At 36.8% G+C, this 24,193-nt stretch overlaps 5 protein-coding genes and 1 pseudogene across 13 annotated transcripts; 3 read left to right on the top strand and 3 right to left on the bottom strand.

Moving 5' to 3' along the window:
- The first annotated feature begins 1,022 nt into the window (after positions 1-1,022).
- On the top strand, positions 1,023-2,345 carry Ufd1 (ubiquitin fusion-degradation 1-like). Its single transcript, XM_017614735.1, has 5 exons — positions 1,023-1,084; positions 1,145-1,271; positions 1,347-1,774; positions 1,837-2,016; positions 2,077-2,345. The coding sequence occupies exons 1-5, from the start codon at positions 1,082-1,084 to the stop codon at positions 2,239-2,241; spliced, it is 903 nt and encodes a 300-aa protein (XP_017470224.1). The 5' UTR covers positions 1,023-1,081; the 3' UTR covers positions 2,242-2,345.
- On the bottom strand, positions 2,265-3,495 carry mRpL2 (mitochondrial ribosomal protein L2). Its single transcript, XM_017614736.1, has 3 exons — positions 2,887-3,495; positions 2,608-2,820; positions 2,265-2,548 (listed from the first exon to the last, which is right to left on the bottom strand). Exons 1-3 carry the CDS (start codon positions 3,368-3,370, stop codon positions 2,343-2,345), a joined length of 903 nt encoding a protein of 300 aa, XP_017470225.1. The 5' UTR covers positions 3,371-3,495; the 3' UTR covers positions 2,265-2,342.
- Positions 3,496-6,310: 2,815 nt separating this feature from the next.
- LOC108361940 (uncharacterized) lies at positions 6,311-7,352 on the bottom strand. Its single transcript, XM_017614730.1, has one exon. It carries the CDS (start codon positions 7,101-7,103, stop codon positions 6,411-6,413), a length of 693 nt encoding a protein of 230 aa, XP_017470219.1. The 5' UTR covers positions 7,104-7,352; the 3' UTR covers positions 6,311-6,410.
- Positions 6,836-19,320, top strand: FoxK (forkhead box K). Of its 6 annotated transcripts, none has more exons than XM_017614725.1 (9): positions 9,418-9,593; positions 9,788-11,226; positions 12,326-12,762; positions 15,041-15,141; positions 15,234-15,454; positions 15,527-15,861; positions 15,942-16,011; positions 17,490-17,912; positions 18,375-19,320. In XM_017614725.1, the coding sequence occupies exons 2-8, from the start codon at positions 10,409-10,411 to the stop codon at positions 17,869-17,871; spliced, it is 2,364 nt and encodes a 787-aa protein (XP_017470214.1). In that variant the 5' UTR covers positions 9,418-9,593; positions 9,788-10,408; the 3' UTR covers positions 17,872-17,912; positions 18,375-19,320. The 6 variants fall into 6 exon arrangements, with proteins under 6 accessions (XP_017470213.1, XP_017470214.1, XP_017470212.1 ...); XM_017614728.1 differs by having other exon boundaries at positions 9,421-9,593; positions 15,527-15,711; positions 15,766-15,861; positions 17,493-19,203; XM_017614727.1 differs by having other exon boundaries at positions 9,421-9,593; positions 15,527-15,711; positions 15,766-15,861; positions 17,490-19,203.
- On the bottom strand, positions 18,687-21,079 carry LOC108361944 (apoptosis-inducing factor 3-like; annotated as a pseudogene).
- A 377-nt stretch (positions 21,080-21,456) lies between these two features.
- Sod1 (Superoxide dismutase 1) lies at positions 21,457-23,575 on the top strand. 4 transcript variants are annotated; one of them, XM_017614733.1, is made up of 4 exons: positions 21,460-21,559; positions 21,598-21,681; positions 23,017-23,235; positions 23,302-23,575. In XM_017614733.1, exons 2-4 carry the CDS (start codon positions 21,616-21,618, stop codon positions 23,476-23,478), a joined length of 462 nt encoding a protein of 153 aa, XP_017470222.1. In that variant the 5' UTR covers positions 21,460-21,559; positions 21,598-21,615; the 3' UTR covers positions 23,479-23,575. The 4 variants fall into 4 exon arrangements, with proteins under 4 accessions (XP_017470223.1, XP_017470222.1, XP_017470220.1 ...); XM_017614732.1 differs by lacking the exons at positions 21,460-21,559; positions 21,598-21,681 and adding exons at positions 22,104-22,202; positions 22,241-22,324; XM_017614734.1 differs by having other exon boundaries at positions 21,457-21,681.
- The last annotated feature ends 618 nt before the right edge of the window (positions 23,576-24,193 follow it).

Genomic DNA, 24,193 nt, shown 5'->3' with positions numbered 1-24,193 from the left:
AAGGAGCTTGCTCCTGGCCTAAACGCTATTACCTGCAAGCTATACATACACATATGTACTCATCTGCCTCCGGCTAATATTTTTTTTTTTTTTATAATCTTGACATTCACATGTCTTTATCGATGCTCTTTGCGCTCCCGCTGCCCACATTTTTTCTACTCACTCCTTCGCACTTCACTTGCTCCACTAGTGTATACTTTTCCAGACACTTTTTGCACATTGAAAATCCGTTAACACTTTGTATAGACAGATTTATTTATATGCTACACTAAAATTGCTTTGCAATTCAGCACTTCCGTTCATTATTGTACGTTTACTTAATCAACTTTTGTATTTTTGCAATTAATTTTACATACTTTGTTGTACTCACTTGTATAGCAAATATTTTGAAATCAATTTTTGCGACCACTGCAACGATAAATGGAAAATACTGCCAGTGAGAACGAAACTGGACTGAATTGACTGACTGCGCGATTATCGAGCGAACGCATGTGTTTTGTGTATTCTGTACTCATCTAGTTTGAACGGACATGCAAATACAAACACACCTGCATTGCTCACTTCGACGATGAATGTATGTATGAATGTGTGCATGAGTTTGACAATTGTCTTTTTCCGTTTTCCGCTCTTCCGCTCTTCCGTTTTAATTACTTAAATACAATTCAATAAATGTTTTTTAACTTATTATACACTTTGTCAATTTATGCATAAAATTAGTTATAAAATGTATAGTTATCATAAATAACTATACTGTTCCTGAGAAATCAATTTATTCGATTATTTATTTGATGTATTAAGTATTAACTAAAAACTAATATACATATTTTTCTTCTGTTTTATATAAAATCAATTGTGTCAGAAAATACGCCTTTTTAATCATTTATATTTTTCGATGTTTTGGAATTTACTCGAAATCGTCAGAGAACGTATATTTATATACTTTACGTTCTCTGCTCCGTTTACGTTCTCTGCTCCGCAAACAAGAAGCAGTACTCACGATTGACAGCTAAATTTGTAAACAAAGTAAAAACAATACGGCTAGTCATTGTAAAACTTTTAAGAAAATAATAAAATACAAAAAATGGTAAATATTTCAATAAAATAAGGCCCTCAGTTTATAACATTTCGCTCCAAATTATTTCAGTTTCATTTTAACGGGTTCAATATGGAGTTCCTCGATAATGGACGCAGTTTTCAGGAAACTTACAAGTGCTTCCCGGTAGCCATGTTACCTGGCAATGAACGTGAGGATTTGGAGCGCGGTGGCAAAAGTAAGCATTTTGTATAAATCAATAGTGAGTTTCTACCAACTAACTGACTTTTCCCAATAAAAAACTTCTACGCAGTTATTATGCCACCATCGGCGCTGGACGTGCTCACACGTCACAATGTTGAATATCCAATGCTTTTCAAATTGACTAACCGCGCACAAAAACGCACAACTCACGCTGGTGTGCTTGAATTTGTGGCCGAGGAAGGAAAATGTTACTTGCCCTTGTGGATGATGCAAAATCTCTTGATTACCGAAGGTTCTTCTGTTCGTATTGAAAGCGTTAGTTTACCTGTGGCCACCTTTTCCAAATTTCAACCACAAAGCACTGATTTCTTAGATATTACCAATCCCAAAGCTGTATTGGAGAATGCTTTGCGTAATTTTGCATGCCTCACGAAAGGCGATGTTATTGCAATTAAATACAATAAAAAGGTATATGAATTGTGTGTACTTGAAACGCGCCCTGGGGATGCTGTTAGCATTATCGAATGTGACATGAATGTAAGTGTATATATGCATTTAAAGTTTGAAAAACGCATGTAACACATTACTAATTATTTTAGGTTGAATTCGAAGCGGCTATTGGTTATGAGCCATCTAAATCCAAACAGGAGGTACAACCCTTAGAGGAGAGCCAAGATCATGTCATGGAGGAGGTAGTTGAGACATTTAAAGGTTCTGGTGTACGTCTGGATGGCAAGAAAAAGAAAGACAACCAACTAGATGCGCCCGTTATCAAAAGGGTAAGTTTTGAAGACTTAACTTTAAAGTTTTGCTTACAATGAGTGGATTTCATTTTATAGGCTCTCGCCCGCGGTGTGCCCGATTACGATTACCAGTTCGGTTATTTGAAATTTGATCGCTCAATAAAACCAATCAGCGAGCGTGTGCCCAAAAAAGGTGATGAAGATGACGATCCAGTAAGCTTCCATGGGCAAGGCTTTTCAATGAAATCTCGAAAAATTTAAAACCATATTTAAAAGTTCACATATGCATAGTTTAAGAACGCTCTTTTCAACAGAAATTTATTATAATAAAATATAATCACACCTTCAACGCTCTAAGGCTTCTACAAATGCAGTGTTAATTTAATAACCTCATCCTTTGCCTTGGGTGGTGGCGTCGCCAGTGACATGGGTGGTAATCTACGGATTTTTCTACCATGCTTGCCTTCTTTGCGTTTCCACAAGCCAGATCGTGGACGATTGCCCAATAAACGCATGCGCTGGGCGCTGCCAATATGCTCCTTGTTATGCTCAACATTCGATAAACGTCCTATATTAAATATGTGACAGTTCGCAGATATTTTCTTAGTATCAAGGTTTAGATCTTACCGACAGTGGCCATACATATTCGATCAAATGCAAATTCACGTTTGGAGGGCAATTGAACTACAACTTTATCATCAAATTTTCTTAAGATAGTGCCAAACGTGCCAGCGGCATGTATCAAGTGAAAGGGGTAACCGGGATTCTTCTCAAGATTATGTATACGTGTCCCAATAGGTAATGCTCCAAGTGGATAGGCGTCACCTTCATTTGGCCGCACTGCAAGTCATTTAAAAAACGGAAGAAATTAATATGATGCATTTTTGGTTAGTTTTGATTTCTTACCTGGTATTCTGGGTATGAACCGCGATGTTTTTATTATATCGCCTTTTTTCATATTTTCGGTCGCAAGTATATATTTAAGCTCATCTCCTACGCCTACAAGTGCTACCTTTGCGGTACGACAGCCATCATCGATTATCTCAAGGACCCGCTCTTCTTGTGGCGGTCCTTCAGCTGGCCCATCACGCACCCACTTCACCCAATGGTATTTCTGCTTTATACCGCCGCCTATACCCTTTGCAACCACCCTACCAGTGACCGGGTCACGTCCTGCCAAGTGAGTAATTTTGAGTGGTTCTACGGTGTATTCCTTCGGGTAGTGTACTACTCGCCGAAATTGTTGGCCAGCGCCCGGCTTAGGTTTCTCTACCACTTTGCACTTGCCCCGCACCAGCTTAGCATACGTTATACAGGCAGTATTGTTGGGCAGCTGATAGCGAGTAGCATTCAATGCACAATTTGCCAATAAACGCGTTAAGTTATTCATTTTTTATATAATATCAATAAACTAACAAATTTGCCGTATATCCACTAGAGCTGTAAAACTATCGATGGTACTATCGATACTATCGAATGGTGCTACTTTTTTCTACTATCGAATGGTCGTTGGCCACTATCGATAGTCTTTGTTTGAGGAAATATACATATGTACTACCAAGAATGATAGAATACAAGATGGCGCCGTCCTGGGCGTTGACATTTGTGTACCACAAGTAAACAACGAATAGAGCGAAAAGAAGAACGAGTTGAAACTGCCAAAGCAGTTTACTTTACAGCGAAAAACGTGTTTTAATTTTGCTAAATGCGAAAATATTGCATTTTTCACCTAATCTATTAGATCGGTGTTATGCAGAAATTTTGTTTGGCAAACTGCGTGCAATTGTTGTTGCAGCAAACTCGGAGAGAGCGAGTTTGGCGACTCTCACAGCAAACTAATTTTGTTTGGTCAAACTGCAGCAAATTCGGTGTTGTCATATACAAAAATTTTAAATTTTGCGCGTTATGTACATCTGAAATTCTCATTTCGTGTTGGCAATAGCCATGAAAACCATAATGAACGTGCAACCCTGTGCCAAACTCGACATAACCACCTCCGAGCAAACTAAGCAGCCGCCATTTAATTTGGCAAACAAAAGTTTGTCTGCATAACACCGACCTTAGAGAACAGTGAACATTTTAGAGCACTCCATTGCTTTGCAATTGAGGCTGCTTCAGCAAACGTTTTAGTACACTCCATTGCTTTGCAATTAAGGCTGCTGCAGAAAACTGCAGCAGCATCTTTGCGGGATTGATTAGTTAACTTGCTAATGGAGGCTGCGTGGAGCAGAAACAAAATCATTGTGAGGAAATGCTGTTAATATAATAATAGAGAAACATTTCGGGAACGGCTTTACCGTGCCCTATGTACACAAAATGCAGCGATTCGTCCCAGCGCTACACTTGCATCTACGCTTCTTGCATCTTGACGGCTGTCGCAATTTAACACACATCACTTCATTGTATTAGTTTTTACGCAGTCTTCAACTCAAAAATCACTCACAAATTGCAAATTAACACAATTTAAACTGATTTTTCACTTATAATTCATATTTCTCTTTCGCTGATTTGTAAACAAAGGTTTATTTACAAGTTACCACAACTGTCAAAATCGGCAAAACCAAAGTAGCGGTACCACTGACGGCCCACCTTTGTTCGCGGCACCGTGATGTACTACTGCATTTTTTTATTTTTGAAAATGGGAATTCGGCAACATTGATTTGCTTATACATCGCCGTTTTTTTTACCTATTTCCGGGTTTTACACGATTCAAGTATTAAATTCAATTCTGCTTGCTAGTTGAAGAGAGGGGTTGAGAAGAAAAGGGAAGAGTACATGTGCGTCTGTACCGTGAGGTGGTTTCAAGTTTCTTCCTTTGCTTTTGACATTTTCATTGTTTCCCATTTAAAGACCCACAAACTTGAATTTATCAAAATTGTAGCGCGTAAAAGCAAATAGAAAAATCAAAAAAGAATGAACCAGAATTGCTTTTAAGTACACGAATGATGTAAATCGGGTGTAATTAAATATGGAAAAACCAGTTTGAATATCTTTTTTGAACCTTACTATGGTGTTAGTGATTCTGCGTAGATGGAAGATTGATATAAGGTAGGGTTAGTCCAATTTTGGGGATTCTTCACGCCTGAAATATGGACTTTTCGGAAAATTTTGGAGCGAATTCTATGCAAAAACACTGTGGCGTAGCCGGAGTTGACTGATGAACGTTTTTTGTAATACATACAGTTTTGATGTAATGTGGAATGATTTTCCGTCATCCCTTGTCAAATCTGGTGTGGAGACAAACCGGTTCCGGTTTTCAGAACGAAAAATGACACTGAAGATGGCACAACGCCGAAACCGGTTTGTCTTCAAGCCAAATATATATCAACGATTCCACACAACTTTTCCAGTATTTTAAATCCTGGTTATGCCACTCAAGCTTTTTAATCTAAAAACATCATGGCCCTAGTAAACAGCTGTTTGTCAAACTTAGCGTTGCCGGACTTGCACTTCACGATTTTATGAAATGGTGCCGAATTCATGGTAAACTTTCGTGTATAACTGAATTCATGAAATGGTGTTTATGCAGCCAATTTTAACCAAATTCATGAAATGAATTCGTGAATTAGCGTACGCATAAACGTAGTATTAGTCATCTTCTGGTTGAATTGAGGAACCACAAGCCAGAACTCCTCCTATGCCTCAAGCTTTGGTTCTCAATCCAGTTAATGCAATAACAGCTTCTTCCAAGCCATTCAAAACATGCACTTTGTTAGGTCCACCATCTGATACAGACTGCGTTCAAGTATATGTTCTGCGTTCTTAAATAATTTCACCTTTATATTTGGCCAAGGACTGTCGCTCCAGCAACACACCCCAAAAACTCTTTGGGGAACTTGTATTACAACAACAACAACAACAACATGGCGTTTGAGCATCAAATTTGCCTCGTAAAGCTTGATATGCAGTTCAATGCGAGCGCAAGCGTGAACGTTCGCAAAGGCAAATAATTCCATTTGTATTCTTATGTACGCTCACACACATCTGTCAAAACTTGTCGTTCACATGTGAATGCTTTGCGTATGCACACAGTTGACTGCAAGCTTGAAAAAACATGTCAATTTTAAATTAGGTTTTATTCTATAATTCTGAGATATTTTTTTTTATTCTCTATCTTTTGATGTATCAACTATTGCAAAAAGTTAAGTAATAACGAAGATATTGGTCAACATAAAAAGCTCACGCTCACGCTCACATTGAACTGTATAGCAGGTTAAATTTACGAGGGGCTCGTAAATAAAGCTCCATACAAATTTTGCCAGTTCTTTTACGAGGCTCGTAAATTTACGAGCTTTACGAGGCTTTTACAAGTTTAAGGGAAGACCCCTACTGTAATTTCAACGTTTTATTTAATAATCTAGTGTATGTGAATAATAAACGTAACAGTATATGACTTCATTACCTTAATTGAAAGCTCTTAATCTTAAGTTCTAATTTTTAAATGCAGTCATTATTTTGGCTAAAAATTCTTGAACCTCTGCATTTTGCATCAAGGAACGCTTTTTGCCGCTCAACACCATACCTAAAATATCGGGACACTTCTCTTTATCTCGTGAATACATATCTCGACCATCCACTTCATCACCGCCGCCAGCGCTGCCTTCTTCAACGCCGGGCGATAAACATAATACACCGGCGTTGCCACTCGGCCCTGCAGCAAAAAATGTTCCCTGCTGCTTATGACGTTTGGTTTTGCGACCTTTTCCGCCATCTTCAATTATTTGCGTTTGTGTTTGTATTTTGGTGGTGTTTTTGTCCACACGCTTTTGATAGGGTCTTCGTGTTTTGACTGGTTCTTTCTGTTGTTGTTTCTCTTTCCTTTTCGATGTTGATGTCGAGGCAGTGACGTCGTTTTCGGTCAAATTCACGTTTACATTCGCTGATTTGGGCGATTGTTGGGGCGCTGTAATAGCGACAGTTTCTCGGGCTATATTCCCAGAAGGGTGAGTAATTTTTTGTAATTGCTGCTGCGTTTGTGCCTGCGGTTCCTGTTCTTGTTGGAGTCGACGTTTCACGTGTAAATTCAGGCGCTCCTTAATAAGCCGACGCGGTTGTACTTCCGTTTCCGGTAATTGGGGTCCTTCTGTCTTTACAATTTGTAAATTTTCCGGTAACTCAGCCATTATGCCCTCTTTTAGAGCTAGAGCTGCGAAGTTATTCCACTTTTCTTTCTGTCCAATTTAACAATCGGAATAAATAAGCAGAATTGGCAATGCTGTCGGAAGTAACCCACCAAGCAAAAATGGTGGGCAATGTTTACTTAAAGTTTTCTTACACGATATGTATTTCAAACTGTAAATTTGACTGTTTCGATACACATGTAATTGAATCTGTCTGTCAAATTCACAGTATTTAATTAACTATTTAAATTTACGTCCTTTGATATCGAAATAAACCAAGCACAAACGATTCTGTCTGTACGTCCGATGAGAATATAAACATTTCTATTCGTATGTACGTGGATCTACAAACTAATGTAATTTGCCTTTACACAATATGTTGGCCATATGTGAAAAGTGGCATGTACACATGCAAGTACATATCGTGCAAAAAAACATTTAGTAACTGTGTTTGGCTTATAAAACATGTATATGGTATACGTATTTGTATGTACTCTTAAATTAATGAGTTTAAAGTGTGAGTGCGAAAATAAATAGTTAAAGTTTAATTTTACTTTGATACGGTAAGTTTTCAACGGTTCATTCTTAAGGAGTTTGTATTCCTTTCTTGCATTTTAAAGATATGTACACACATATAACACTCCTCATCGTAAAACAAAATAGAAGGTACACAACATGCGTTCGCCGGCAAATTCGTCAACTAAATTGTTTACGTGTATTTGTATGGGGGCTATTACAAACGAAGGCGTTACGAGCATGGCGCAATAAACAGATGAAGTAATAAAACAGCTTTATTTCTTTATTTTCGGACATTCGGTTGCCTAATAGTCAAATTTTATAGGCAAATTTACAAATAAGGCAGTGTCAAAAACTTTTTTTGGCTCTAATTATTTCACCTGATATAATTCCATCGCGGTTACGAATGCGCTTACGCAGTTGCTATCGAAATCAAACCGACACGCTACTTTCTGTTGCGTTTATGAATTGACACTTGAAATTTTTGAAATTGCAGAATGAGAACAATGCATAGTGTGTAACAGTAAATTTTTAAACGTCGTCAGCGCACAAGCAGATATTCGGATCTAATTTTTGAGTTGTACCCCTTTTGAATATGGTGTGCAATATGTACCTACAGTTTACCGCCCTATTTATTTATTTATTTATTTAGTCTATGGTTTTATAATAACAGGAAGGAAATTTCTAAGGGATCGCCTGGGGACATTAAATCTGGTCCTCTCTAACAAAAACGGACAATCAACAATACCATTATATATATGTAAACGAAAGGCACAAGACAGACCTGGAACTTTCTAGAGACTTGAGATTCAAAAGCATGAGACGTGAAGAATATGACGGGGTCTGAAAAGTTCCAACAGCGAAGGGCAAACTTGAGAAAATTTTTTTGAACACGTTCAACTCTGTTTATAGCATTCTGATTATACGGCCTCCAAATAAAAACCGCATATTCGAGATGTGACCGAACAAATTACGAATACAGTAACTTGAATGTATAAGGATCCGAGAATTTTGAGGCATTGCGTCTTACAAATCGTGGAACAGAATACGCCTTTGCAGTTACATAGCTAATGTGTTTATTGAAAGAAAATCGATCATCAAACACTACGCCGAGGTCTTTTATCTCATCTGCATGATTTAGATCATTAGCCGATTTAAAACAGTGAAAAAATGTATCGTGACTATTTTCAAAATTACTGCGTCTAAAACACAAAATAAACATTTTCATCATTAAAGAGCTTAAAATAAATCTGCGGCATAGTATAGTCAGCCTTTGAGTTTTGTCATTAGCGTGGAGATACCGATGTTAAGTGAACTCGTATTTTTCCTGGTATTTTAAGGGCAGTCAGAAAGCATAGTGAAATTATACTAGGAACAAGAGCGTGAAATAATTTTTTTTTGTTCATTTTTACACAATCTTATTTGAAAATTTTCCTTTACAAATTTGCATAAGATAGCCGAATGATAGAACCTAAAGCGAGAAAGCTGTTTTATTACTTCACCTGATTATTGCGCCATGCTAAGAAAGTATGTACCTTGGAAATTATAGAATGCATTTCTATAGCTTAGAACTTACCCTCAATTGAAACTAAAATGCGCGTTGGGTAATTGCTATTCATCGCCTCCACCACCCTACCCCGCATGACACTTGCGTATATATTTACAAACCCGCGCTCGTTATGTTGCGTGCACTGGTATTTGTATTTATTCTAGTTACCTCTTCCCCCCAACAACGAGCTGTTCCCTTCCGCTCTATAAAAGTTCTGCAGATGTCATTTGCGTGTGTATTCGGCGCAGTACTACCAACTGTCAGATATATAACACACCCTGTGTTGCCGTCTTCTCGTTGGTAGAAGAAACGTGTTTTGTGCAGAATTTTCAGTTCTTCATTTTCGATTTCGGTTCAGAATTTTGTTTGTAAACACGCGTGTGGCGAAATAAAATTAGCCAAATATAGTTGAAAAAATTGCTTTCGTGGTAAGTATAGAGTATTTAATCATTTTGGGTTTGTTAAATTTCAGTAAAGTTATTGGGGCTAGCGCGCTGTTGCTCCCCAACATTGAAGCGGCTTTTATTTTTCCAATGGCGATACATGTGTGTGTTTTTGCCTTTGCTTCGTTTTGTGCTTTTTCATAGTTGGTGTTTTTCTCGATTATTTTTCTCGTTCGCAGTTTTGCCCTGTACAACACATCGTACAACAACATCGGCAGGGAAAACAACAACATCCGTAAGAAAAACAAAAACCACAAAAACAACATAGCAATCAGCCATTAGCCAACGGAGCCAGAGCTGTGTAGCCATAACCATAGCTGCCAGCCAACGAACGGCAGAGCCAAAAAATAAAGTGGAATAAATAGAGAAGGGGAGGTGAACTGCAAACGGAGCAGGATCGATCGGATGTATTGAAAAGAGAAGTGCGCAAAGCGTGCGGAAAACATTTCGTATTTGGAAAAATCTTTTGAAAGCAAAAAAAGAAAAAAACCTTGAGTTTTAATTATTCCGACGAAAAAAGTGTTAATATTAGCAACACGGGACAGTGGCCGAATGTGAATAGTGTGGCAAAGCGTGCAAGTGAAAAATTAGTATATGTATATTTTTTGTTACATACAAGGAGTCTTTTAGAAAAAGCAGTAATTTGTTTAGATTAAAAATAAAGAGTACATGCATATGTAATAGGAAAACAAACGCACTATAACGCAATCAACCGTATTTGACGTGCAGTGCTAACACATTTTTCATTGGAAAAAAGTGTAGCAAAAGGGCAGGATTGGAAAAAAAGGCGCCGCATACAAATGGAATTCTACCCCCACCAACAACAACCACATACTACTCAGCAAGTGGACGACGGTTCTCTATCCGGCCCGGCAACTAACACAAATACTATCAATAGTAACAACAGTAATATCAATATTAACAACGCTCGTAGCACAAACATTACCCCGCCCACCTCAAATACAATCAGTTCAGCAGCAGCAGCCGTTCCCGTCGACGCTGCCACTGTTGCTATCGCCAAGGATATGCTCCAATTGCATCATGGCAGTGGTGCGGCACTAACCAATAACAATAATAGTAACAGCAACAATACTAGCAACACCAGTAATAACAACCATAATAATAGCTCTGCCCTGGAGGCCATGAATACAACATCATCCTCTAACGCCAACACCAATTCGGTAGGTCCTGCAGCTAGTAGCAGCAGTACAGCCAATAGTGGTGTCGGCGGAGCGAACGATGGTTCAATCAGTGCACCAACAACATTGATTACCAATCACCCACCTGCCAATGCCTCCGACGGCAACAGCAACACCACTAATTCGGGTGGTAGCGGCACTGACGTTTCAACGGCACCAGACAATGCGCTCGGGTTTCTAAAATACGACCAGGAATTGCTATACATCCTTGAGCCTATAACTATTATCGGACGAAACTCGTCCACATCACACGTGCACTTTCATGTCGCCGAGAACAATTTGGTGTCGCGAAAGCATTTTCAAGTTCTTTACGATGGAAATGCACGTGACTTCTTCGTGCAGTGTCTAAGTAAAAATGGCATTTTCGTTGATGACTTCTTGCAGCGACGCAATGCTGATCCATTGAGATTGCCTAACAGGTAAGTTTGGTCAACTTAGTTTTTTAATGTTGAGGCATGAGTTTTTCCTGTATTCGTAATTTTTAAGGGCGGGAAAACAAAAAAATTTAATCTTTTGCGAATTCATTAGCAAGTGTTGCAAGTATGAAATTCAAACACTTTCGAGCTCTGCCCATATATGACTCCACAAATTTAATAAATATTTGGTTTCTTTTTCTTTCAACTAAACATAAGCCAACATAGAGATAAGTCGGAAGCTTTATTTAAAAAATTACATAGGCCCCTATTATGATTCACAACTTTGATGATAGTTGAGTTGTAAGTTGTAAATTGGTATTGTGGGACACAACCCAACTCAACTTTAAAAACGTAGTTGTCTGTCACCAACATCTTCGGGCTCATCGGTAAAACATAATTCGTAACCGATTTATATTTTTTGCTTTTAATTTTTTTAATATCAACAAAATAACATAATATTATTAAAATATCAAAATTGTATCAAATTTCCTACTTTTTCGATGGCTACAGTCAACTGAAAACAGTTGTGAACGGCAATAGCAATAAATAGTTGAGTTGTATACAGTTGTATCAAACACAACTCAACTAAGTTGGGTTGTGAACCATAATAGGGGCCATAATTTTTACAAAATACATTATAGTTGAACACAGTTACGGGACTGCTTATACTTAATACTTATTATACTGAATTTCCATTAGGCATTGAAATGACTAAAAAAAAATTGACTAAGAAAAATGCCGCATGGAAATGGCAATTTTTGTTAACATAATGAAAGGAATTTTTTAATTCCCAATTTTCATGTTGTTGTTGTTGTAGCGGCTACTACAAAAAAGGATTCGAATCATTGGGCTGTATGCATTGAAAATAAGTAACTGCGTTTTCTTAAATTTCACTTAGATTTATTTGAACAAATCGAGCAAAAGTGCTGGGTTTTATACATACTAAATGGCTATTCTTACAAAAGTAATGATGCAAAGCCCAATCATTTAATGCCCTGTGAGGATCCGGCATAAGGAGTATATATATATAAATAGAGATTTTATGATCTTCAGACAACCACATAATCAAGCTTATTAATAAATCCATTTTACTCTTTTTCAGCTGTTACTTTCGCTTCCCTAGCACCGAGATACGCATACAATTCGAAAGTTTTGTACGCGGTAGCACTTCAAGTGCCGACGCTCTAAATAGCTCGACCAGCAGTGGCACATCCGTTCCGTATCATAACAACAGCCATCAAAATATAGCTGTCCTACACAATAGCACTGGCGTTAGTGGTGGTGGAGGTGGCGGCCCTGCTCAATTTATTATTTCGCCTGCGCCACCCGATGATCATCATCATCATCCACATGCGGTGACTGGTTCTTCAGCGCATGCGTCAACACATGGCTCTCATCATCAGCAACACCATGTGTCCTCAAATGCGGTGTCGTCGTCGACTCACTTGCTGCCGCACATGGATAATTCAAATGTGTACTCGCCACTAAAGATATCCATACCGAAGAAGGAGCAGAAGAGCCCATATTTATCACCAACTGGCAAGTGGAATTTGTACTGTCTCTGTTAGACTAACAAGCAAATGGTGTGCACACGTGCATGCATACACTGAGAGAAGACAATTATTGTCCTATACATAAGTTGTTGCAAACGCGCACTGCGTAGCTTCATTTTTTTATTATGTTTTAGTAAAGTTGCAATTGTCTTTATTTAACTTTGTGCCCCTCTATTTTTGTTTTGCTATTATTTATTGCATACTAACGTTATTAGGTACGCTGCACTTAATGTAGTGTAAACAAATGAATATACAAAAACAGTGAAATTGGAAACAAAAGCGGCGCTTTGCATGTCCGCCGCAAAAACGAATTGGAACAAAACAAAAGACAAAACACTACACGAATGTAAATACAATAATTGTACATGTGTGTGTGTGCTATAATGTAAAATTTGCACGATTTGCGTACACTAATGCGTAATTATTTATCTCTGCGTTATTTACTTGTTCACAGTTTCACATTGATCTAAATTAAATTTAGAAATTTTGTAATATCAGGTGCTTGGTAGAAGAGGGTATGATTTTATTGCGTGTTAAATTATACGGAAAGGGCGCTGCACGTAAGTGTGTACATATGTACATACATATATATGTACTTATATACTAACTCATATAGTCGCTGAAGTGCAAAAAAGCTTTAACCGACTAAATTTTATAGCTCCAAATGATATGGGAACTTATTATTCGATGAAATGCATCGTAATCAATCAAAAAGGGAATTTTCGATTTTTACTTAGTTACGCCTTTTTGTATTTCAGGCCTTTCTATATTAAGGTAACGATATGTACATAAATATGTATTTAGGTCGCGATTCACAAATGCTTAGTTGATTTTTCAATTACTGGGAAGTACACTTGTAAATATGTATTTAAACACATACTTGTGTACATACATGAATTTTTTAAGAGTAATGCGTTTATCGAAAATTTTACGAATAAGTGCATATCGGCACCTGAAATGCAAATAGACGTAACAACATCGTAAATGAAATGGAAAAAGTGGTGAATAATATTTTATTTATTTCTTCATAAAATGATGTGGATAGTTGTAATTCCATGTAATCCATCATATAAATCAAGAAGTTAATTTTGAATTTTTTATTAGTTATAACGTTTTGCATTTCAACGATAATGTTTGTTACGTCATTTTGCATTTCTGGTGACGATATGTATGCATGAGAATCTCAGTCTTATTATTAACTTACAATCTTAAAAAAAAATGGAGGGAGACGTAGCGTAGTCAAATTACTACAAGTTAATTGACCTTTTCTCATTAATTAGATTTATTTTTTTATTTTTTTGTCACACCAAATGATCTACATACATACGCTGGTAAACGTGTACATAACCTATTTCTTTGGTGGCCTCTGTTATTATTATTTAGGAAGTGTCTATTTACCGCAAATCTACGCCAAAAAATTACCGCAGATCCACAGTAAAAAATTACCGTATATCTACGATAAAAGAATTACCGTAGAGAGGGAGATCCACGGTGAAAATTACCGTAGATTCACGGTAAAAAATTGCGGTACATCCACGGTAATTTCTAAAGGTAAAGAGCGAGGTTATGCAGAAAGGAGAATTCTGCAGAGTAAGGGTTTTAATGTCTTATGTAAGGACTGTGCATGATGTTGTGGAAATGGTCTTGGATTTACAGAGGAAATTGCATTTGAAAATTTTATGCTTGTTGTCATGGCAACCGTGTGCATCTTATTGTTGTGCATTGCCAAAAGCAACGAATATGTAATTGCAAGAGCATATGCACAAGATCTAGAACAGCACTATAGTGTCGTTACGAGAAAAAAAAAATTGGTATTAAATTTCTTAAAAACTAGAGGTCCCCGCACCTTTGAAAAAGAGGGCGGTGGGGTCTCCAGCTTTCCAACGGTTCCAATTTTACCCCTAAAATCGGAGGTATTTAAATTAAAGTTTCCTCAAGAAATAGATAACTTTGCATCCACGGTAATTTTCTTCGGTTAAAAAAGCAGTTATTCGCGCACTTCCAAAATCACCGTGAATCCATTTTTTATCTTGGATACATGGAAATTTTTTACCGTGGATCTACTGTAATTTTTACCATGGCGCGTGTGTTTACATACTGCCTATTATTTATTACATAATTCGATTAAATCCTTCTCTTAAAAGTAGTTCACTTTACTAATTATTTAAAATTTTAACAGCATTCTCTTAAGTTGAGCTTTTTTCCATCACATTTAGCCATTGCATTACTAATACAAACATCTCTCTTTTTTAATTATACCACAGGTACAATAAGTGCTGCTAATAGTTGCCCAGCCAGCCCGCGTCAAGGTTTTCATCAGAACCAAGCCAACTACAATAATTATAGCAACAACAATTTGCAAAACGTAAACATTTTTCTATGACACAAACACAATACACATTTGTATAAACATTAACCTATGTTTCTTTTACTGCCTTTGCCTCATTCTCATTACAGCAAGATCTATTCCAAACACCATCGACAGCTAGCTACAACCACAATGAGAAGCCACCATATAGCTATGCTCAGTTGATTGTACAAGCTATATCAGCAGCACCGGATAAACAATTGACACTATCGGGCATTTATTCATTCATTGTAAAGCATTATCCGTACTATCGTAAGGAAACTAACAAAGGTTGGCAGAACTCTATTCGCCATAATCTCAGCTTGAATAGGTGTGTAAATATAAATAAACCTATTTAACAAATACATATATTCACTAAATCATTTTTGCACATGTTCGATAGGTATTTCATTAAAGTGGCACGCTCTCAAGATGAGCCGGGGAAGGGCAGTTTTTGGCGCATTGATCCCGATAGTGGCGCCAAATTGATTGATCACAGCTACAAGAAACGCCGTCAGCGCAGCAGCCAAGGTTTTCGCCCATCATATGGCATGCCGCGTTCGGCACCGGTCTCACCGAGTCATATGGGTATGCATGCATATATTCTTTATATAATAATTAATTATTCAAATTACTTTACAGACAATTCGCGTGAGAGTTCACCTTTACAGGATTTCGTTCTGCAATCGGCCCCTGGCTCGCCTGGCATGTCAATCGAGCAGCGCGCTGCCGATGGTGGTAATAAGTCTACAAGCAAGCGATAGCGCGTTTGTTTTTCTTTTAGTATAATAACAAAAATAATGTGCGTTGCATTGCAGATCTTATGTACAACAATACAACTCAGAATATGCACCATTCGGCGGCTAACAATTCCCACAATCAATACAAGTAAATTTTTTGTTTTATTTTTAATATTTTGAATTTTGGTTTTTGGGTTTGCTTAATTCGAAATCATCAATTATGGCGCTTCTAAATTATTGCCATTTTTTTAAGTTATTATTTGTATGTCGAATATTTCTCTTGTAATTGAGGTTATCTCGTAAGAAGCAACTCGGTGCTAACTTTGTTGTGTGGAAGTTTCTTAGCGTAATTTTAGTAAAGCATAAATATTCTAAAATAATATGGGTCAGTCCTAACCACCTACGACAAAGAGATTATTTAAGAGTTAGATTTTTAGGAATATCTGGGTCGTCCTGGTCACGTAAACAAGGTTTTCCCCGGTGTACTCTCCCCAATGTTATGGCGTTTATTAGTAGATGAACTACTTGAGATATTATCCAATAATTTCATAATGTTCATTGTTCAGAGAACAGTTATTCTGACTAAGAAAGGAGTGCAATGCGAATATCAACACTGCCGCAACGACCTTAATTTCTTTCACCAAGTATTTGGTAATTAAAAAAGAGATAGAAATGTAATTCAAATGAGCTTAAATATTTTCCAGAAAGCTAGCTGGTATATTATGGGAGGCAGACCTTATATCCTACGGTACATGTACACCACGGTAGCCAATTACTTTCCCAAAGGCATCAGTCTATTCTAAACTTTAAACTTTAATTGCTACAAATATATGTCCACCCGGGCAACCGCGGTCTAATCCAGGTCTCTAATCGTCACATGCGATATCGTACTACTCGTCCCGTAAAAACACATTTTTTCGGATTATGACACACGTGAACGCACTCTTTGTCCCATTCAGCTTATACTGCCTGACGTATCACGTATTTTCTTTCGTATCGTTTTCGATCCGTGAACGGATGTTACGATTCGAGCCCTGAATTGAGACTTTGGTATCTAATCAAATGCCAGCCAGCTGTTCAATATAAACGCAAATTACGTAATCTAAGTTTAAACTAGCTCTATTGTCTACTGCACACCTCTAACCACTCGACTTCGGTGGCCGCCAAAAAAAAATTATATTTATGAAAAATTCTAGTAAGCGTAAATAGATTTTTTTTTTTAAGAAAACACAGTTTTACGGTTTGAAGCATTTTACGAAAGTTAGCACCAAGCTTACATTATCCCTTAATATTATTTCATGGGTCGGTTATGGAAAGCAGCGCAATCCGAGATGAAGTCTATTTCGTAATATATAAACTGTCATCATGTGTTGTAAAATCAACACTGCGAACGCATCAGAGAAAATTTAGTTTTTCTCAAAAAAATTTCCTCGGCAACAACAAAAATGCAGTTGCCGGTATAGCAGTTTTAGTTGCCAGTTACCATCTCTAATATCCTTTCTTCAATTTGCTACGCAGCTTAAACTCAGTTGCCATCCGTAATCGACCCATTAATTAAACTTATTTTTCCACCTTTTATTCAATATGACTAACTCTCAATTGCTACTCGATTTCAATACGTTTCAGTAGTAGCGGAAGCCCATACTATGTTTCAAATCAAAATTCAGCTATAACCGGTGGACAACAACATCAACAGCAGCAGCAGTTGCACAATGAGAGTGGAGCTGGCAATATTGGCAATAGCAGTGGAAATGGTGTTGGCGCCTTGATTGCACTCAAACGCAATCATGCAATGGCAGCTGGCGCACAACAGCAGCAGCAGCAACAGCAGCAAGTGCAAACGTTGCATCCTGACATCATATATGAGGAAATGCCCACTGACTACAGTGGAAATATGGAATCGGGCGATGAATGTGGCAGTATTGGTGGTGGTGGTGGCAGTAGTGGTAATGGTGGTGGCTCTAGTGATGCTGCCAAACGCCCCAAATACATTTCCGAAGTACTCTGATGTGTTGCTGTTGCCGTTTCCGTTTCTTCTAATGTTTGCAAGTAAATAAGCAAATTCAACATAAAACAAAACAATGATAACATTAACTATTGACAAACAATTGCCGCCACAAAATACCCGTGCGCTCTCAAATGCATACTTTACATATATACATACATACATACATACATACAAACATTTATTTTAAATGTAAAACCAATTTGTTATACACAATGCCCAATTCATGAATAGGTAATAATTTTCAAACGGTTCCGCCTATTGCTTTTCGCTCACGGTATATTTTAAAAGCACATGCAAAAAACAAGCATATTGATACCTTTTATCAAGCTTTTATTTGTATTTAAATAGCTAATAGCGCATTTGGTATTTTTTAAGAATTCTATGTTTTGATCAAAAACCGTCTCACCTTAATTAAATTGACTGCAAGTGTTACCTTAGTGTCACCTAAAAAAATATTAATACCTTTCTGAATTGGGCTAAAAACGTGAAAACACTAAACACAGCAGTGGCACAGCGCAGAGCAAAAGACACTGAAACATATACATACAAAAACAGATAGATACAAACATTGCAAAAACTGTTGATGGCGAATTGCTTCATGCGAATGAAATATTAATATCACAACAAAACTTGTGGAACAAACAGGAAGACAACAAACAATGATAAATCTTCATTACTACACCATCGGTATATTGAATTTAACAAGCGAAATATGTAAACAAAAAAGTAATTGTTTTATCGTTTTTATTCTCTCTGAAATATGAATATACAAATCACCCTTTATTGCTTTAATATTTGTTGTAATGATTTATTCGTTAAACGATTATCAAAATTGTAGATGTACTTGTGTACCCTGGACGAATTCAATATGCTTGATGATGCTATATTAAACTACTTAGTATGAAAAAGAGGGACAAAACAAGAAAAAAAGAAAACAAATTAACTACTTAAAAGTTGAAAAAAAGCTAAATACACACAAAAAAATCAAAACAAAAATAAAAAACAATTTTAAGAAATTGTAAACAAGCAAGCATATGAAAGTAGTACATTTTAAATGGTGGAAATAATAATAATTTAATATACAAGTAATAATAAATATACAAGCTAAAAATAAAGCAGCATGTTTGGAAGCAGGAAGCATGGAATGGTGGATACAAAAGCAACATCAAAATAGGCAAGGAAAAGCAAAGCGAAGCAAAAAATTAATAAATCATCGTTGTGTGGCAACTGAAAAGGAAGCAAAAGAATTAATTACCTATCTCTACATACCTACAATTATATCGAACCTAAATCTAGAAAAACAAATTACAACTAATAACAAAAATTTTAATTATAAAGCAAGCAAGCAAACAAACAAAACCCCAACAAACAAATTTATGATAAAGATATGTATAATGATGATTGCACTTTATTTCTATTATAATAATAATAAAGAAAACTCCATTTCAATGTTTGGACAAAATGTGTATTGAGAAAAAATACAAAGAATATAGATAATCTCTGTGTATTCCTCATTCTTTACAATATCAATGTAAAATATGTTGTTTTAACTTGATGAAGTTTTCTTCGGGATCCTGGCGAATTCTTATATTTTATGTGGAACAGAGCTAGAGCTAGCTGGCTGTTAGCAAATATTATTAGAAACTTATCACTAAATCAATTAATTTTTTAAAAAAATACAAAAAATTCATATTGCCTAGTTTGTTAATCTAGTAATTTGCGTACCCAAAATACTAGTCAAATAATAGTTTGTGTTTTTTCTATAGATACCTTTATTCAAGCACATAAACAAAAGAAAACACAGATATGCAATACGCTTCAAATCACCGTAAAAGACATCATGGCGCGAACCATATCCAATTTGCAAATACTGTATACCGAAAACAAAGGCGGTAAACTTGGGCACAGTACGCAGCTCTGCTATATTACCAGATATATGTCCATGATATTGTGCAACTTGATAATGTTCAACGGGCATACCTTGCTTGGCATCGGTAAGTACTGGTGCGTTGGTAATGTCGCCACCTACATATATATCGGGCACAAGTGTCCCCAATTTCATATCTGTATCAATGAAACCGCTGAGAGAGAAGCAGTAGCCCGTTTCTGTAACTTTTCTCTACCGATTATTTCTCTACTAGTAGAGAAAATACGTCACTCTCACCTACTAATTAGCAGTAGAGAACAGGGCGGCGAATTCATATCTCAATTCGCCTTGGTAGAGAATTGTTACAGAAACGAGCTACAGATGTAGCCCTATCGCCGTACAACTTTTGAGGGATTTCGCCGTCCTAAACGGGGTTAGATCGCCGAAACAACCGCCCCTGGTCGGATAAAACTCGAGTCATTCCGGTACGATTTTATCGCCAAAAGTCGGTTCCAAGGAATATTTATGGGGACAAATTAAAACAATCTGTAAAAAAATTAATTTTTCTTTAGCAGTTTACTATTTTTCAATATAAAATTTAAGAACTTCCTGACTTCACTCTGGTGTAGTAGTAGTGAAGACATTTCTATTATGTAATTTCTTCACCAGGTAACTTTTTTTTTTATTTGTATCCAATTTCGTTGCCTCCACACTTAACAAGATTTTGATATGATTTTTCTCATAAAATGCAGATTTACGTAAATAAATATCATCAATTTCGAATTCCCTAACTTTGGATAAGATGGTATGGTCATAGGGCAAATATTCCTCGCGAAAGACATCACTATGCTACCGGTGTACACTTCTTGACGTAATGTTTCTGCACATGGCGCCGACTCTGGTCCACCACCTCCAAGCAGAAAGAGGCGTTCATTTGACTTTTGGTAAGCTACCATATCTATGGTACGATCGATTTTATTGAGGTCTATATGTCTGGCGCGGACTTGCGCCTCTCTGTGCCAATTTCAACCGGGTATGTTGGTAACAAATATAAGTCCCGGTAAATCCTCATTTATTGAAGCAGGCGCCATGTCTTGAGCAACGTATTCGTTCACGACCCAAAACTCATTTTATCAAGGGAGCTCCCTCATGCAGTCATGTTGCTCCAACCGCCCATATGCGCTCGTTTTGTCGTATTAACAGCAGCTTATTATTTTCATCAAAGTTAAATTCCTTAACTTCATCGTTATTAATAACGGATTCATAGAAAATCGTAATTGGTTGGGCAAATTCCGCCATTTTGTATTGAAATAGTAGCGTTAACTATTGATTTTTAAAACTGTTGAATTAAAAAAAACTAACGTCAAAATGGAATACTACGTTTGTCAGAAAACGCAAAAACTTTCTTAGCACATGATAATCATATGGGCAAGGGCGACTTTACCTTAGGTTTTTTTTTTGTACAAATTATAACACAAAATTTGCTCCTGCTTTTGCTGAAAGGTAAATAAAAGCCCTGTGTACAGTTTTAGCGCATAATCTCAAAAATGTCAAATTTTGAGTTGTGACTCTTTTGAAGACGGTGTGCAATTCATAAGAAAGCTTCAGTAAAATAGGTCCCCTTTCCGTAGTCTTCTTCATGTAACTGTTAAAGTTCACAACTTCCTGTTTTACACTTCCGCAGCTCTTGTGAATGCGTTTACAATGCAACCCTGCATACGGCGGCCATTTATTTCAGCAGGTTTTCGTGAAGTGCACTGTTCGATTTGCATCTGATCCGTTCGCTCTTCAATCGACTTTATAATTTGTCGCATTTAAATTCACCCTACAGGAGGAAAGTATTTTCATCAGAATAAAAAAAACATAAATCTTTAAAAATGCCTGCTAAAGCTGTATGTGTAATAAACGGAGATGCGAAGGGCACCGTTTTCTTCGAACAGCAGGTAAGAGAAGCGTACAAATTGATTTGGACTTCTTTGATTCTATTGGGGTCCAATGTCACGACACCGGCTGTCGCAGCGGAGCCCCACAAACGCAGTCGGCGTTTCGTTTNCACATGATAATCATATGGGCAAGGGCGACTTTACCTTAGGTTTTTTTTTTGTACAAATTATAACACAAAATTTGCTCCTGCTTTTGCTGAAAGGTAAATAAAAGCCCTGTGTACAGTTTTAGCGCATAATCTCAAAAATGTCAAATTTTGAGTTGTGACTCTTTTGAAGACGGTGTGCAATTCATAAGAAAGCTTCAGTAAAATAGGTCCCCTTTCCGTAGTCTTCTTCATGTAACTGTTAAAGTTCACAACTTCCTGTTTTACACTTCCGCAGCTCTTGTGAATGCGTTTACAATGCAACCCTGCATACGGCGGCCATTTATTTCAGCAGGTTTTCGTGAAGTGCACTGTTCGATTTGCATCTGATCCGTTCGCTCTTCAATCGACTTTATAATTTGTCGCATTTAAATTCACCCTACAGGAGGAAAGTATTTTCATCAGAATAAAAAAAACATAAATCTTTAAAAATGCCTGCTAAAGCTGTATGTGTAATAAACGGAGATGCGAAGGGCACCGTTTTCTTCGAACAGCAGGTAAGAGAAGCGTACAAATTGATTTGGACTTCTTTGATTCTATTGGGGTCCAAGGTCACGACACCGGCTGTCGCAGCGGAGCCCCACAAACGCAGTCGGCGTTTCGTTTAATTTTTCTTTTTGTAAAATTATCAATTCACAAGTATCATATCAGCAGCATGAATAAGCGTTTTTAATGTTAAAAAGTATAATGAAAAAATGTAGGATTAATTATCCGATTGTTGGGTGCCGTGTGCCGTAGTTCGCCAATGTGTAAAGTAACTACCTATATACATATTTACATTGGTATGTTCAATGTTAATATTAAATGAGATAGCAGAGCTTGTTATCAAATTGAGGAGTATATTGTGAAATTTGTAATACATATATTGCTTTTTACGTTGACCAGCTTTTTTTTAATGATAATGAATGCTAATTTATTCCAATCGTTAGCGACGCGTAAAACCTTAAAAGTTTATGGAGCTGCTTCTATTATGTATGCATATAAGAAAAGAACCTTTCGACACATTGTATGTAAGTACACATATGTGCAGAAGTATTTTTTATCAAACATTAACTCGATACACATATGTACATATGTATGTAGGAATGTAGGTCTTCATATTATAATATATACATAATATGTACTCTGCGACAATCATTTGAATGCATACACAAGTTACAAAATGTTTATTTACGTGCATTATTTTTAGGATGCCAATTCTCCGGTAAAAGTAACAGGCGAGGTGTTGGGTCTCTCCAAGGGTCAACATGGCTTCCATGTGCACGAATTTGGAGATAACACCAATGGCTGCACATCGGCTGGTCCCCATTTCAATCCAGCTGGCAAAGAGCATGGCGCTCCAACCGACGAAAATCGTCATTTAGGTGATTTGGGTAACATTGAGGCCCCTGGTAATGGTCCAACTAAGGTTTGTGTATTATTTAATAACACAAATATCTTAATTTTTTATTTAAATTTTTTCATTTTCCTTAAGGTCGAAATTACCGACAGTCAGATTACACTTTTCGGTCCCAACAGCATTGTCGGACGCACTATTGTTGTGCACGCTGATCCCGATGACTTGGGCAAAGGCGGTCACGAATTGAGCAAGTCAACTGGCAATGCAGGCGCTCGTCTGGGTTGCGGTGTCATTGGCATTAGCAAGTCTTAAGGTGGTTTTAAGTTTCGTTTTCAATTACAGTCAGTCAATAAAGTTTAGGTACAGCGATTTTTTTACACGACTGGCAACTATTAAAAATTTGATTTTTTGCAAATTTTTTGTAAAAATATGTTTAATTAATTCTCCAAAAAAACCCCAAAAGTCAGCGCTCCAAACCTTGTGCAAAATTAAAGAAAATTCTGCAAAATTGCATTCAAATATTGCGCTTTTTATTTACGTTCTCTAAAAAAAAGCTGAGTATGCAGTTTTTTTGCCAATTAAATTTTAGTATAATAAAGTGCAAGTATGACGAAGTTTTTGGAACTCTCATTGTTGGGGTTTGTTTGTAGAATTAATCATATTTTTATAAAAAATTTGCGAAAAGTAAAATATCTAAAAAATAGTTGCCGGTATTGTAAAAAATTCGCTGGACCTAAACTTTATTGACTGACTGTATATTTGAATGTTGTTCAAGAAGCGAATGTAGAGTGCTCTAAAACAACTTTCGCGTTAAAATGAATTTTCAATTATTATATGAATATATATATAATATGATACTGCACTTAGCATTTCAGCAGCTGATTTAACTGATTAAAAATAGTGTAAGGTACCTCAAAGTTACCGCTTATTAGGTGGGGTAATATAAATAAAACGGTGGAAAGGATAACATTGTAATGAATGAATTAATCATTTTAGCATGTAAGCAATCAGAAAATTTTTATTTAAG

This window comes from Rhagoletis zephyria, unplaced genomic scaffold, assembly GCF_001687245.7.
Source record: "Rhagoletis zephyria isolate East Lansing unplaced genomic scaffold, Rhagoletis_zephyria_1.1 Rzeph_scaffold_00886, whole genome shotgun sequence".
NCBI lineage: Eukaryota > Metazoa > Arthropoda > Insecta > Diptera > Tephritidae > Rhagoletis > Rhagoletis zephyria.
Note: the sequence above shows the minus strand (reverse complement) of the source record. Positions and strands in the feature narration are given on the sequence as shown.

Excerpts from the sequence above, each read along its gene's own strand:
- Ufd1 (XM_017614735.1), top strand. Across the intron at positions 1,775-1,836 it reads TTATCGAATGTGACATGAAT|GTTGAATTCGAAGCGGCTAT; the intron begins GTAAGTGTATAT and ends TAATTATTTTAG. Across the intron at positions 2,017-2,076 it reads ATGCGCCCGTTATCAAAAGG|GCTCTCGCCCGCGGTGTGCC; the intron begins GTAAGTTTTGAA and ends TTCATTTTATAG.
- mRpL2 (XM_017614736.1), bottom strand. The coding sequence starts at position 3,370 with ATGAATAACTTAACGCGTTTATTGGCAAATTGTGCATTGAATGCTACT. Across the intron at positions 2,821-2,886 it reads GTTCATACCCAGAATACCAG|TGCGGCCAAATGAAGGTGAC; the intron begins GTAAGAAATCAA and ends AATGACTTGCAG. Across the intron at positions 2,549-2,607 it reads AATATGTATGGCCACTGTCG|GACGTTTATCGAATGTTGAG; the intron begins GTAAGATCTAAA and ends TATTTAATATAG.
- LOC108361940 (XM_017614730.1), bottom strand. The coding sequence starts at position 7,103 with ATGGCTGAGTTACCGGAAAATTTACAAATTGTAAAGACAGAAGGACCC.
- FoxK (XM_017614725.1), top strand. The coding sequence starts at position 10,409 with ATGGAATTCTACCCCCACCAACAACAACCACATACTACTCAGCAAGTG. Across the intron at positions 15,142-15,233 it reads GCAACAACAATTTGCAAAAC|CAAGATCTATTCCAAACACC; the intron begins GTAAACATTTTT and ends TTCTCATTACAG. Across the intron at positions 16,012-17,489 it reads AATTCCCACAATCAATACAA|TAGTAGCGGAAGCCCATACT; the intron begins GTAAATTTTTTG and ends AATACGTTTCAG.
- Sod1 (XM_017614734.1), top strand. The coding sequence starts at position 21,616 with ATGCCTGCTAAAGCTGTATGTGTAATAAACGGAGATGCGAAGGGCACC. Across the intron at positions 21,682-23,016 it reads CCGTTTTCTTCGAACAGCAG|GATGCCAATTCTCCGGTAAA; the intron begins GTAAGAGAAGCG and ends CATTATTTTTAG. Across the intron at positions 23,236-23,301 it reads CTGGTAATGGTCCAACTAAG|GTCGAAATTACCGACAGTCA; the intron begins GTTTGTGTATTA and ends ATTTTCCTTAAG.